General features: G+C 49.3%; 1 protein-coding gene across 3 annotated transcripts in view; it reads right to left on the reverse strand.

Moving 5' to 3' along the window:
• The window catches only part of SCN10A (sodium voltage-gated channel alpha subunit 10), a 78,791-nt gene that overhangs the window by 21,143 nt on the left and 42,672 nt on the right, over positions 1 to 14,976 (reverse strand). For 2 of the 3 annotated variants that reach the window (XM_036333848.1, XM_036333846.1), the window contains 5 exons: positions 7,321 to 7,680; positions 5,341 to 5,790; positions 3,890 to 4,030; positions 2,262 to 2,385; positions 839 to 993 (listed from right to left, as the gene is read on the reverse strand). In XM_036333848.1, coding sequence (XP_036189741.1) covers positions 839 to 993; positions 2,262 to 2,385; positions 3,890 to 4,030; positions 5,341 to 5,790; positions 7,321 to 7,680 — 1,230 coding nt within the window. The remainder of the gene's footprint in view (positions 1 to 838; positions 994 to 2,261; positions 2,386 to 3,889; positions 4,031 to 5,340; positions 5,791 to 7,320; positions 7,681 to 14,976) is intronic. The other variant, XM_036333847.1, reaches the window with a different exon arrangement.

The raw sequence follows: 14,976 nt of genomic DNA on the forward strand, positions 1-14,976 counted from the left end.
AGCGGGGACCCTGGGCAGGTCCCTCCAGGTCCTTGAGCTGTGACTCCTCACCCTTACAATGCGGACAACTGGGGACGAAGCGTGCCCGCCTGTGCTGGCCTCTACTTTGGTCCACTGGGAAGATGAGTGGAGACTGTGAAGCGACAGTGAGCCACCAGACAGAGAGACGCATCCTTCCTTGTCCCACAAAGCCTGGAATTCGGCAAGGGGCTTAGGAGGTGTCCCCTAACTGAGACTCTCTTTTCCTGCAAGGCATAGCTATTCGGCCTCGCCGGGCAGCTTGCTGGGAATGCAGAGTCCCAGGCTCCAGCCCGGATCTCTGGAATCAGGAGCTGCTTTCAGACAAGCTCCCCAGGTGACCACATTCTGAGAAATGCTGTTGTAATGAGTGGCCGTGAGCTTTGAACACGTAACGGCAATATTTACAAGCGGCTTGATAAGACGAGGAAAGACCATCCTCTTTGTCCTGGGCCTTCAGAGAAGGCCGGTATGTTTGGGGGTCAGAAGGTGGCTGGCGCGTCAGGGGCCTCGGGATCATATGAGGGCTGTTAGGCTTTGTATCTGACAAGCTGGGTAACCTTGGACGAGTCCCTTAAGCCCGTTGAAGGTCAGTTTCCCCACCTGTACAGACCTGTACAGTGGGATGCACACACTCGCTGCTTGAAATGCCCGCAGCCGGGTTTAGCAGGCCAGGTGGGCACCTGTAGCACCCACCATGCCCTGCTGCTGGGAGGAGCCCACGTGCTGGGCTGCAGCTCTCCCTCCAGCCACAGGGTGGGGACCTGCATCCCAGGAGTCAAGGGAACCCACCCATGCAGCTCCAGGGCCCTCCCCTTACCAGAGACCCGCTGCTGAGCAGGATCATGAAGACAATGAAGCTCTCAAACCAGCTGTGCTCCACGATGCGGAAGCAGGTCTTGCGCACCTGCCAGCCCACGGCCCAGGGGAACTTGGCGGTGTTCACTTTGCACCAGGGACAGCGGCGGACGCAGCCTGTGGGGAGAGGTGCCTGAAGGTGAGTGACCGCCCACCGGGAAAGGGGGAGCATTTTTGCTCCAGCCCTGCAGGGAGACCGCTCTGCTGGGAAACCCACCTGCCACCCCTTTGGAAACGCATTCTTTCCTGGGATAGGCGAGAAGCGGGGTCCCTCACAGGCAGTCTCTCTATCCTGCCCTCAGGGGCTCCTCTCCCCCATCGGGCTGGCCACTCTCATCTCCTCCCAACCTTCTTCCTTCTTTTTATCTTTTTAAAAATATATTTTTATGGATTTCAGATAGGGAGAAGGAGAGAGATAGAAACCTCAATGGTGAGAGAGAATCATCGATTGGCTGCGTCCTGCGCGCCTCCTAATGGGGATTCAGCCCGAAACCCAGGCATGTGCCCTGACCAGGAATTGAACTGTGACCTCCTGGTTCTTAGGTCAACACTCAACCACTGAGCCACCCTGGCTGGGATGACCTTCTTCCTTCTTGTAGGTGCTCCCTGTGGTCCCTGTGCTCATGCTCGCCTGTCCCCGGAGGCCTGACAAATCATGCGGCCTGGGCCTGGTGGTGTCTGAGGGGCCATGCCCTGAGCCTGTGCTGAACTGAGGGGCCACCACGTGGCTGGAATGGGGCTTGGGTCCAGCCCAGCCCAGGGTCACGTGGAACTGGAAACTAGAAGTGTTTCCTTTATGAAAAATTTTAATTTTATTCTTGAGGCCACAATTTCATGGTATGCTTTATTCATTTATTGCACAAGTATCTACTGAGAACATAATGTGCCTCATTGCTCTAGACCCTGAGGGAACTGAAGATGTCTAGAGCAATCAGTGCCACAGTGTCTGCCCTTAGTGGCTAGGGGTCAAGTTAAACTTCCGATTTTTAATACAGTGTATGAAGCGTAAGGTGCAGTTTCTGTCTTCAGAGGTGACACAGAAGACTGAAGGCAACAGCACGTCCCGCCCCTCCTCTGTCCTTTATGTCCCGAATCAAGAATGGTTGTGGTAGTGACTCCTTTTCCCCTGGCAACCTCAAGAGGGTAAGTTTATAACTGAGGGGTTTTCAGGGGTGCCGGGGAGGGCACAGCACCCATGGGCTATGACCAACGTGGCATGAGATGCACATCGCGCCCCCAGGACTTGTGTCTGAGGCTGGTCCCTCGAGCCTGGGAGTGAGGCAGCAAGGGGGCCCTGTCTCCTGTGGACCCCAGGCCAGGGCCCTGGACACACAGGTGCCGGATGAGTGTTCAGCTGGATTCGGGCCCTAATTCACGTCAGTTACCTTCCGTGAAGCAGTCGTCCGGTTCTTCCAGGTCATCGGCCAGCTCGGGGATCTTGCGAAGGATCTCCTCGGGATCCGGACAGTCCACCGTGCTGCCCTCGGAGGAGCTCCTGTCGCTCGCTCCCTGCAGGACACAGGCCCAGGGCAGTGAGTCCAGCTCTCTGAGGTTGCCGGGGAACCTGCACTGCAGGGCCCGACCTGCTGCGAGCTTGGAGATGCAGGGCTGGACCCGCCGGGGGTGGGGGGCGGGGGGGTCCCTCCCATGCCTGCTGCCTGGCCAGCTGAGGCCCAGACCAGCGATGCTTTCTGAGTGATGCGAGGCTTTCCCCCTCCAGACCCTGATGGAGTGCTGGCGATGGCCCGAGACACCATAATTACACCCATAAAGACTGTGCATTCACTGGGCTTGAATATTTAACCACGGAGCAATGCCGCAGGGGCCCTACAGCCCTCCCGGCAGCTCCGGCCCTGTAATGTCTCCAGATGAATTCAATTAGGAGCTGACGCTGCTGGCCTATTAGTAAACCTGATAGCTTGGCTAATGGACCCAAATGGTGGGGTGTGTTCCCATCTGTCACTGTCAGGCCCCTCCCTGCCTGGCCAGGGTCACGGACAAAACAAAAACAAAACTAACACCCAGCAGTTGTGTACCGAAAACATGGACAGAGAAAAGCAGCCAGGGAGTCCTTAGCAGGCTCAGGAGAAAATCTGATTTCCCGTGTAGAAGGTGCAACCCTCGCCTGGCTGGACCCAAGTGGCTGTGTTCATCCGGGGCTCCCAGGTCCCGTGTCAGCCCACCCTCTTATCTTCCCCTGCTGTGGTCAGCCTTGCCCAGGGGCCCACAGCCAGTAGCTGGCATTCCTCAGGCTGAAGGGCTTGATAACTTTGGGGATGAATGATATATCTTCCATATCTTTGCCTAGTTCAGTGCCTGTCACAGTGTCTGCCCTTAGCAGCTAGGGGTCAAGTTAAATTCCTGATTTTTAATCCAGTGTATGAAAGACGCTAACCCTCTACAGACAGCTCTTTCCCTATAGCTCGTCTTCTTCAGAGATTTGTAATGAAACCACCAAGTTCATTGTTACCTCCTCTAAGACATTCCTAACCCCCGAGTCCTCCTCCTGCTCAGTGTGCATACGGCTGTCAGCCGAGTGCTCAGCACTGACAGCCACTCCAGAGCGCCAGGATGTTTTTTGGTGAGAGAAAAAGGTGTGGACAAAGGAACGAGGGGGTGGGGAGCCACGGGGTGGGGGGTGGGGGGGCTGTCTCCCCCACGGGCAACCCTGACTTTCATTGGCCGGCTTCACCCAACTCTCTCTGTGCACTGTCTTCGATTTCCTTTCTTTTTGGTTGTCATTTTCTGGGCACTTTTTCCATTTCAGGGAAGAGCCAAACACTTGACAAGCAGCATCTCATTTAGGTTTCTAAAGAATCCTGCCAAGGTTACCATTCAGCATCACAGTGGAGACCAGGAGGCTCCCAGCCCCCCAGCCTCACTCTCCCTCCTAACGTCATGCTGAGTGGCCGAGGGGCTGGGAGGGACTTTAACAATTGCCAGATGTGACCTGAGGTTGGGAGGTTGAGTGCAGCCTGGAAGACCCCACCTCTCCAGGAAGCTCTCTACCTACCTCTGCAGGGGCCTGAACGGCCGCCTGGTCTTTCCACTTCCTGCCCAGGTATGGAGCCAGGTCCTCAGAGGATGTTCCAGAGCCTGGGCTCCTGGGTGCCGGGTGGTCCTCATAGCTCCCGACTTGCTGCAGCTGCTCCTGCTAGTGAGAGGGGATCCCAGCTCGGTACTCGGGCCCACCCTCCGCTGACCACTTCTAAATCAGGAGAGATCTTGTGTCTATGGAACTACACTCTACCCATCCACGCACCCGTCCACTCATGTGACGTGAGCGGGGAGACTCGATAGCCTGATAGATCTGTGTAACTCGTGGCTTCATTACTTACAAGCCTTGTGACCTTAGGCAAGGTACGTAACCTCTCTGATCGTCATTTTTCCCATCTGCAAAATTGAGAAGGCAAGGTCCACTTCCTTCAGTTATGTTGATGACTTCAATATGTTCATGCATGTAAAACACTTCGAAACAAGTGCTTGGCTCAGTCGATGTTAGCCATGACCATTGCCAATTGTCCAAAGGTCCGAGTGGTAGTGAATGTGGCTAGCGGGAGCCACCCAAGGACCCCAAAGTAACTAAAAATGCCTTTGAGTGGAGATAGACGACCCAGAGTTCATGTCCTTTATTGTGGGGGTGGTGACGTCCTGCCCTTGGCTGTTACCCAGACAAAGGCATGTAAAATATGGCAGCTGATAGCAGCTGCTGGAACACAGAGAAGTGACAGCTGCGGGGAAGAAGGCAATGGAAGAGCCACAGACTCAAAGCGCAGCTGTGTCAGGCCATTTAGTGGGATGGCCAGCAGCCCTGAATGTCCTGGGCCCCACAGGGATCCCTGCCTTCCCATATTGTGCAGAAGTGCATGCCCCCAGTCATGGGGAAGAGGTTAATGAGGGTGGGTACACAGTAGGGAACTGTGCCAAGTATTTAAAAATATATTACCCAAAGGCTGAAATTCCTTGGTGCCAGAAGGAACAAGTGACATTTCCCTGTAACATCCCTTGTTGGATAAATGAGTCCCATAATGACCAGGACTCCGTAGGCTTCTGCTGAAAGTTAGAGGAGCCCTGTTCGTGGACAGCATCCTGTTCTTAGAGGAATTTCATTAGCCTCTCACGCACAGAGCCTGGGTATGGCGGAGCAAACAGGGCCGCTGTGTGAAAGACGGCCTCAAGTACCTCCAAGTGGCCCGGGGCTCAAGGGGGCCCCTGCTCCCTGCTTGCCCTGGGAATCCTGACCCTTTCTTCCAGGTGCTCAAATGCCACCTCCTTCAGGAAGCATGGCATGGCTTGCACTTCCTATGTCAAGGGCGCCTCTGCCTGGCTAGCCTGGAGCTCTTCCAGGCCGTGCCAGCCCTGATGTTGGTAAATCTCTGTATCATCATTTCCCTTCTGCCCCTGTCGCTCCCTCCCTGAGACTTCTCCTTGCTTCCCAGGGCCGTCCAATGGGAGAACTCTCACCTGCCCATGTGGGATCACTTCCTGCTGGGAGCTCCCAGCATCCTCCTCCTCCTCCTCTTCCTCCAAGTCATCGAGGTCAGATTCACCCTCGGCGATGGGCACAGAGACCCATACGTTAGGATTGGTGATGAAGTCACCGTGGCTGTCCCCGGGGTCTCTGGGAGCTGGGAGCCCTCCAGGGCTCCCCAGGGCTGCATCGGCAGCGATGTGGTTCTTGGCTTTGGAGCTGGAGAGTGGGATCTTCACCACCATCTGGGGCTCTGCCTTGGTCCGCGAGAACAGGCAGGGCCTGCGGAAGAAGCTGCGAACAGTCTTCATGGTGCGATGGCCAAACGCCTGGACCCGGGCCAGGGCCACCTGCAGGTTGTTCATCTCCCCATCCTCCTCTGGGGCCGTGAGGTTGTCGGCGCTGAAGGAGTTCAGCAGCAGGGCGATAAACAGGTTGAGCACCTGAAGGGAAGGAGTGGAAGGAGAGACTGCTCAGCCAATGACCTGAGCCCCTCCATGGCCCACCTGGCCCCAGCGACATGGCAGGATAGCCGCACCCGGGCCTCTCCCTGCATCCGGGATGCTTTCCCTCTTGGGGGAACGGACCGTCTGAGAGCAACCGAGGAGAGCCTTGGGGATGTCATAAGTGACCTGCCTCGTGTACAGAAGGCTTGGAAGCCTGTTCTCCACCACAGAGGAGGGCCGCCCCTGCTGAGCGAAGGGACGTCCAGGGACAACAGAGAGGAGCAGGTGTGGGCCTCCCTGGGACCACCTGCCAAAGCCTTGGGTCCTAGTCCTCACTCAGGAATCCTGGACGCATCTCATTGCTTCCAACCTCACGCCTTACCTGTAAGCAGGGAGTGGGGATTCTGAACCTCTCAGACTGGCTGTGAAGAGGAAAAGACGGAGGGATGGGTGTAAAAGTGCTCAGAGAGGCAAACCTCCTGCCTGAGAGCTAGGGCCTGGGGCTCTGCAGGGACGGTGAGCTCATCCTACAAGAAAGGGGTTTCAGCCAGCCCCGCACTGGGAATGTGGCCGGAGGGCATCTCTGCCTCAGGAACCTGGGTGGGAAAGACTCGGAAGAGCCTGGATTTGCTCTTTCATCCCTCTTCTTGGCTTAGCGTTCTCTGTCTCTAAAACTCTTACGGGAAAAGAACCTCAGCTGGTTGACTTCCAGGGCAACAAGTAAGGGGCCTCTGGACGTTCACCTCCCCGCTCCAGCCAGTTGGTGCTGGGAGACCAAGGGGGCCCAGAACCAGCATGGCTGGAGACAAGCTGAGGGCGAGGAGCCAGGCTGGGGCAGAGAAGGGGTGCTGGGGCCGATTGTCAGGACGTCTCCAGAGAGGCTCCCCTCAAGCCTGGGAGTGGGCTGTGTCATTGCCACGGTGGGCTGGACGCTGCCCATGGTGCAGCTTTCCTTATTCATCTTGTCCCATTGCGCTTGCTCCCTGCTCTTAGCCAGGCCCTTCGTAGCTTGGAGAAACCAGCCGGCTTTACTCCCCTGGAGAAAAATATTTTCTGAAACTCCCAGGAGCGGGGAAGGAAATTTTTCCTTTAACGACTAACAGCTATCCCTTATTGAGTTCCTGCCATAGCCCAGACACTGCAGCGGCAATTTGCATATGTCATCTCCTGTAATTTAATTCTCCCAGTATGCCCACGAGTAAGCACTGTATTCTTGATTTTAAGGAAATGAGAGCTCGGGGATACTGTCTCTGGCATTGGGTCGGCCATCACTACCAGCAGTGGAGCTGGGATTCTAAGCCAGGTCCTTCCTTTGCTGCCACGTGTGCTCATTCCCACAAGTCAGGCTGCCTCCCAAGGGACAGCTCTTACAATGTGACTTATAAATGACTCTGCAAAGTCTGAAGGCCTTCAATCCGGGAGGGACTCTGTGGGCATAAAAAAATGTGCAACGTCCAAGCTTTTCAGGACAACCCGGAAGTTTCCACTGTTGCCCAGAGACAGTGCCCCGGGGGGCTCCGCACTCACCACCAGGTTCCCCAGCACCATCACCGTCAAGAAAAGCATGAGGCAGATGGACTTCTGGCCGACCTCCATGCAGGCCCACATGTTCTCAATCCACTCCCCGCAGAGTATCCGGAAGATGATGAGGAAGGAGTGGAAGAAGTCGTACATGTGCCAGCGAGGCCAGTCCTCGTCGGGCGCAGAGATCTTGTGCCGGTAGTCCCGGTAGCAATCCCCGAGGAGCTGCTTGCCCACGAGAGCGAAGATAAAGACAATGATGGCCAGGATCATGGTGAGGTTCCCCAAAGCCCCCACTGAGTTCCCGATGATCTTGATGAGGGTGTTTAAGGTGGGCCAGGACTTGGCCAGCTTAAGGACCCGCAGCTGCAGAGAAACAGAGACGGTGTCAGGTCCTGGAGGCTGTTCTCATCACCTTTCATCTCAAGTCTTGGCCAGGCACCAAAGGCCTAGGAAAATCACAAGGCAGCTCATTCCATTAAGATGGGGCGCTCCCAGGAAGGTGCCCTTACAGAACTTTCTTCCTATGTCATGAGCTACTCAACAATATTATCAGTCCTCTGTGGTCCCTACATATTCAAGGTGCTTCACTGACTGTGGCAAAGTCAGGGGGCTTATACTGGGGTGGTGGTCTTGCAGTACATACTTTATTCTGTAGCCACTGGCCTCCTGGTGTGGGCCTATTCTATGGGGGTGGAGTACAGGCTGATGGAACTCACAAATAAGTGAGAACGGTCCAGTTTTGACTTGAAGAGAGGCTGGCCTCCTGCACGTAGGGAATGGCTCATTGCATTTGAGAGGTATTGGCTATTTCTTAGGGCATTTCTTATCTTGGGGCCATGGATGTGTGTATCTGTGATATCATCGATACTGAAATAGCAAGTATCTATGATATCACAGACCCAGCAATAAATGACCCATGTGTTCATTGAATAGATCAACCAAACTGCCCACCTTATTGAATGCCAACCACTTGTATACATGGCACTGTGCCAGCCTGAGAGGTGTGTGGAGATAGGCTCCTGCCCTCATGGAACGAATGGTTTAGTTAACAAAGACAAGTCAAAGAGCCTGGTTGGCATGGCTCAGTGGTTGAACGTCGACCTATGAACCAGGAGGTCATGGTTCAATTCCCAATTAAGGCACATGCCCAGGTTCAGGCTCTATTTCCATTGTGGGGCATGCAGGAGTCAGCTGATCAATGATTCTCTCTCATCATTGATGTTTCTATTTCTCTTTCCCTTTCCCTTCCTCTTGGAAATCAATAAAAAAATATTTTTTAAAAAGACAAGGCAAAGACCCACCCCCCCACCCCCCGCAAATTCTTCATTGTACACCCAAATGTGCTAAATTCCACAAGAGAGCAAAAGCACCATGCATAAAGATGTATATACACTTAAAAAATACATTTGTGTGGTTCTCTAGTTTGTTAGAAAGAAATATCTGGGCTCAGCTGTCATGGGGTGTTTATGGAGCACCTACCAAGAGCCAGGCTCTGGATCAGGTGCTAGGATGACAGAGCAGGACAGCAAGTTTTATCACCCACACAGCAGTGAGTGCATCCCAGGGGAGGAAGGTTAACCCTCTTACACAGGAAGCGCCGTACCTTAGACCTAATCAGGACGTCATTCTCCTCATACTGGAAGCAGAGCTTGAAACACCAATTCTGTGGACTGGACATAGAGGCGGCTGACAATCCCTAATAAAAACTGAGTGTTTGTCACTAGACAGAGCCCTTTAGTGGAGGGTATTGGGAGAATGCAAACTTTCCTTAGCAACACGATTGATAAGTTTCCATTCTCACGGTAAACTCTGGACAAGAGCAAAAGCAGAGATTGGAGTAGGGCCCTGCCACAGGGTGACAGCCACCCACCACACCACAGAGTCTGAGGGGCCTGACTTGGGACAGTGAGGGACACCGGGGCAAGCTCACTGGCACCTGGGCAAAAAGGCCAGGCATTGGCTCTTGTCTTAATCCCACCTGGCTAATGGTTCCCATTGGCTCTTGTCTTAATCCCACCTGGTTCCTTAATTAGCTGGGGTGGGGTTGGGATGGAGAGTTTAGATATTAATTAGCTGGATTCTAATACAGTTGACCCTCGAACAACATGGGGGTTAGGGGTGCAGGCCTCCCATGCAGTCAAAAATCCATGTATAGCTTTTGACTCCTCCAAAACTTAATTATTAATAGCCTACTGTTGACCAGAAACCTTACCCACAACCTAAACAGTCAATGAACACATATTTTATGTTGTATGTATTATATACTGTGTTCTTACAATACAGTGAGCTACAGAAAAGAAAATGTCATTAAGAAAATCTTAAGAGAAAATACATTTACAGTATTTACTGGGGGGGGGGGGGACCTCGTGTAAGTGGACCCACACAGTTCAAACCCATGTTGTCCAAGGGTCAACTGTATTAGGACCCCCTAAGATAGCAGTTTGTTGTCCATAATTAAGCTTATATTAAACTGCAAGCAAGTTGTGTATAATTCTCATTATAGGGTATAAATGGAGTCATCCTCTATTAATCCTTTTGTTGTCTTTATAAAGGACAGGAAAACAGGGTCCCTCCATTTGCTGTTCTAGAGATGTCTGGGCTTGGGGACCACTACTGTTAGCCAGTCAGTCAACACTCACTTACAGAGCGTTTGATGCTGGGCTGTCATGCATGCGCCCCCACTTCCCCAAACCACCTGGCTGGCTCCTGCTGACACTAGAATGAGTGGTGCAGGAAAGCATCCCTACCTGTGTCCATGTTGCCCTTGACCTTCACCTCCACCTCCACCCCCATCCAGTTGCTCTCTGTAGCCTTTGCCCAGCTTAGCATTACAACAAAAGAATTGCTTCATATTATCACAGAAAATTTATAAACTATTGCTTTTAATAGTTGCTGAGTAGTCTTTCATATCTAATTAACCTCTCTAGTTAATCCCATAACTAATCTAAAATTTTCTGTTTAGGGGGAAAAGTACACTGCTTCATATCCCAATCGATAAGCCATGGGGTTAAGTCTTTCAGTGTTGAAGACCAGTTAGGTTTTTTTAACGAAACGAAGCCACTCTTAGCAAAGATTTTACTAATGGTGTGGCCACCACTGAGTTGAGAGAGAAAGGCATGGGGACCAGAAAGCAAAGAAATAAAGCCGCGCTGAGAACTCCGTCAAAGAAAGCACGCGGGCATGTTGCACGCAGAGCGGCCTGAGGCTGGCCGTCTAAGTTTTAAAGGAAGTGAATTGCAAAGGAAACCATGGCCCCTGACTGCAAAGCCTTTGTCTGTTTAAAAGGTAAAATGAGCCTCGGCCTCCCATTTCCCGCAAGCTGTAGGCAAGCTCTGAAGGCTGTACAGGCCTGGCTTGCATAATACTATGACAGGAGAGAAAAATACCCATTATTGGGTGAAGACACTGAGTTCGGGGACTGTTTGTACAACACGAGAATTATTTACTGTTGATTAAGTCATAGATTTTTAAAAAATTTTTTATTAAAAATATATTTGTATTGATTTCAGAGAGGAAGGGAGAGGGAGAGAGAGATAGAAACATCAATGATGAGAGAGAATCATTGATCGGCTCCTTCCTGCCCACCCCACACTGGGGATGGAGCCAGCAACCCCTTGCGTGTACCCTGACGGGGAATTGAACTGTGACCTCTAGGTTCATAGGTTGACGCTCAACCACTGAGCCATGCCAGCTGGGCGAAGTCACAGATTTAAAGAAAGAAAATAAAACTAAACTACTTAACAGAATTGTACGTTGGGAAGGGGTAACAAATGAAAATTTGTCTTGGAGGAAAGTAAAGATTTTAGCTAACTTTCACTCTGTTTAAGCTAACTGCTCATGCTGGAATTACTAAGGTAAACCACTCAAAGAATAAAAACAGAGAATTCTGTTTCAAAACCAATAAAAGGGAAAAAGGAATAAAGAAAAACAAACAATCCAAAGAAATCGAGAAGGGTGAGGGCAGAGAGAGAGAGAACACAAGTGTACTTGAGCACCAAAGCAAATGCAAAACCCCAAATGTAAGGACAGACACATACCCAGATCTCGGGGTGCTCACAGAATGAGTGGACTACTTGCTTTGGTTCAAAGACAAAGATTGGATTGTCAGAACTGGATAAGAATTTAAAATCTGACTATGCTATTTACAAGAGACATATAAAAACCTTCATGATACACAAGGATTAGAAGAGAAAGAATGCATAAAGATATATGAGGCAAATTCTAAACCAAAAAAAGAAAAACCCACAAAAACACCCAAACAAACAAAAAAAATAAAACCCATTCTTGAATTAACATTAAGGAAGGAGATTTTTAAGGCAAAAAGCATTTTAGGGACAAAGAAGGTCAATTCGGAGTGGTAAATTTCACTTTACTGGGAAGATATAACAGCTTCAAATTTGTATACATTTAATGACACAACCTCAGGATAACACCAGAAGGAGAAAGAGACCTCACCATAATCATAGTGGGAAATATTTTTATACACCATTCTCTCATAGTTACTAGACCAAGCAGGGATATAGAATATTTGGACCATGCCATGAACTTCCTGTACTGAGCAGATTATGCAGTGTATTGCTCCCTGCAAGAGCAGAAGGCACATTCTTTTCAAGAACATAAGGAACATTTTCAACATATTGAGCCAAAAGGAAATTATCAATATATTTCAAAGCACTAACATCATACAATACATGTTCTCGGACTATAACACAATGAAGCCAGAACGCAATGGCATAAAGATAACTGGAAATACCACATATGTCTTGAAATTGAGAACCATGCTTCTAATTAACCCGAGTCAAAGAATAAATCAAATTAAAAATGAGAAAATATTTAGAACCAAATAATAAGGGAATTCTACACATCAAGGAGGTTCTTAGAAGGAAATTGCAGTCTTAAATGAATATAGTGGGGAAAAATTGGTTGACAATTCCATCTTAAGAAGTTAGGAAAGGATGAAATGTGCAGAACGGAGAATGTAATTAAGATAAGATGCTGGGTTAATTGACACAGAAAACATCAATGAAGTACAGAGGATCCACAAGCTAACAGTTGGTTCTTTGAAAGGATTGATTAAATTGACGATTTTTTTTGTAAGACTAAAAAAATAAAATAAAGAAAAAAGATGAGAGAAAGCCACAAATCATTATTTTTAAAAGAAAGAAAAAGGTAACATAAGTACAGATGTTGTAGGCCCTTAAGAGATAACAGCATAGCAGCTGACTGGGTGGCTCAGCTGGTTAGAGTGTCATGCCATACACCAAGAAGGCTGTGGGTTTAATTCCTGGTCACGGCACATACCTACTAGTAAATTGTGGTAAAAAAAGAAAAGAAAAGATAACAGCATAGCACGCACAACTTTATGTCAATACACTTAAAATTTAAATAAGAAGGAAAATTTTAGAAAAATACAACTTACCAAAACTACTTTGAGAAATAGAAAACCTGACTAGTTCCACAGCCATTAAGAAAAGTAAATCATTAATGAAAAATATTGACCTCCAAATGCCTTCATTAGAGAATTTTACGAAACCCACCAGGAACAAATAATTCCAATCTTACCCAAAGTTTGGGTGTCGAAGAAGAGGAATATTTTTCATGAAGATAAGCATAACCTGGCAGTTAGCATACTAAAGCCTGGCCAAGGACAATGCAAGCAAAGGAAAGTAGAGGACAAATATTACTCATCAATACGGATGCAAACATTTTAAGCAAACTCTTAGCAGGCTGAACCTTCCAATGTATCAAGATTATATCACGATCAGGTTGGGTTTATCCCAGGAATGCAAAGTTGATTTCACGTTAGAAAATCAATTAATATAACTTACTTCTCTAATAGATTAAAGGAGAAAGTCTTGTGATTATTTTAGTGCATGCAGAACAACTGTTTGATAAAATTAAACATCTATTCATAATAAAAATATATGTAGTATGTATACTTTTTATTCCTCAACTGAGGATAAGTCTTTATTGACTTTTTTTAGAGAGAGAGGGAAGGGGGAGAGAAGAAAGAGAGAAAGGAAGAGAGAGAGAGAGAGAGAGAGAGAGAGAGAGAGAGAGAGAGAGAGAGAGAGAGAGAGAGAGAGAGAGAGAGAGAGAGAGAGAGAGAGAGAGAGAGAGAGACATCAATGTGAGAGAAACATTGATTGGTTGCCTCCCACATGCACCCTGACTGGGGATGGAACCCACAACCTTTTGGTGCACAGGACGATGCTCCAGCCAACTGAGCCACCCGACCAGGTCCATAACAAATATTTCTAACAAAAAAACTTTCCTAAAATGATTTTTTTAATCTTTAAAAATTGTCACAAATATCAGGCTTGGTGAAATATTGAAAGCATTCTCTCTGAGAGCAGGAGAACAGCAAGGATGTCTGCTGTGAACACTCCGTTCCAACAGTGTGCCGGATGTCCTAATCAGCACGATAATGTAGAATCTAATGAACAAAATAAACTGACGAACAAAATGGAGACAGAAGCATGGATACACGGGACAGACCGGCTTATGCCCGAGGGGGAGGGGGCTGGGGGTGGCTGGATAAAGAAGGAGAAGGGACTCCACAAGAACATAGATGCAAAGTCCATGGACACGGACAATAGTTTGGTGAAGGAAGGGGCTGGTGGGGTGGGTGGGCAAAGGGCCAAGGAAAGGGGGACACGTGCAATTGTGTCAACATTAAAAATGTTTCATAAAAACCCCCAATGGTATAAGGCTTAGAAAAGAAGAGACAAAACTCATTATTTGCATAATATGATTGTGTTAATACATTTAAAAGATTATATAGATAAATTGTTAGGATTCATGAGAGATTTCTGGATACAAGGATATTAAATGGCAAAATGCTAGTAAAAACATAAAAACCAGAAAAGGAAATTTAAAGAGATATTTCATTTAGAGCTTAGGCGCCTGCCTCTTATCATCATTTTCTAGATACTTAGAAAAAGCTGCCTTTTGGTGAAAACTGTGATTTAATTCGGATCCCCTCACATTCCCAGGTGATGGCTAGAGGGCCCTGAGGCCCACTCTGCCTTTCTCCTCCGCAGGCTGGCGAAGGCACCATCGTCTCAGGCAGATGTCGTCACCTGCGTCCAGGGCACACGTGTGTCCAGGACATGCTTCATTTGGCCTGTGGAGTGTTTGGGTGGAAGGGGGCAGAGGAGGGGAAGAGGAGAGGAGGGGCATCTGTAACACTGTCAACAAGTTTTTAAAAATTTTGAATTACTAGCCAATATGAAACATTTTCACATAAAATCTGGATTTCTGTTTTCTCGTAAAAAATTAGAAACTCTGACAACGGGCGAGTCCCCCGATTTCCGTGTCCTCCCCGGAGCCGGGCTCTGTGCTGGTCGGCCTAGATCGGACTGAGTGGCCCCTGCCTGTTTTATGGGACAAGTGCCCGCTGCCAAAAGCTCTTCATTGGTCAATTTATTTCACTGCCTGCCTGGTTCCTATGGGCATTTGCGTTTGCCACCCCAATGCAGGGACCCCAAGTCCAGGAGCTCAGTGCTGTTTGGCTGGGTTCCCTGATGGGGCCCTAAGCAGACTTTCTGGCCTGGAAATGGACTTAGTGACACTTCTGAGCTCTGTTCCCTTCCTTCTGTCATCTCTCCGGAGCCGGACACTAGGCGGCCAGTGGGCACTGCGAGAATACTGAGAACA

The sequence above is a fragment of the Myotis myotis genome, unplaced genomic scaffold (assembly GCF_014108235.1).
Source record: "Myotis myotis isolate mMyoMyo1 unplaced genomic scaffold, mMyoMyo1.p scaffold_m19_p_13, whole genome shotgun sequence".
Lineage (NCBI taxonomy): Eukaryota > Metazoa > Chordata > Mammalia > Chiroptera > Vespertilionidae > Myotis > Myotis myotis.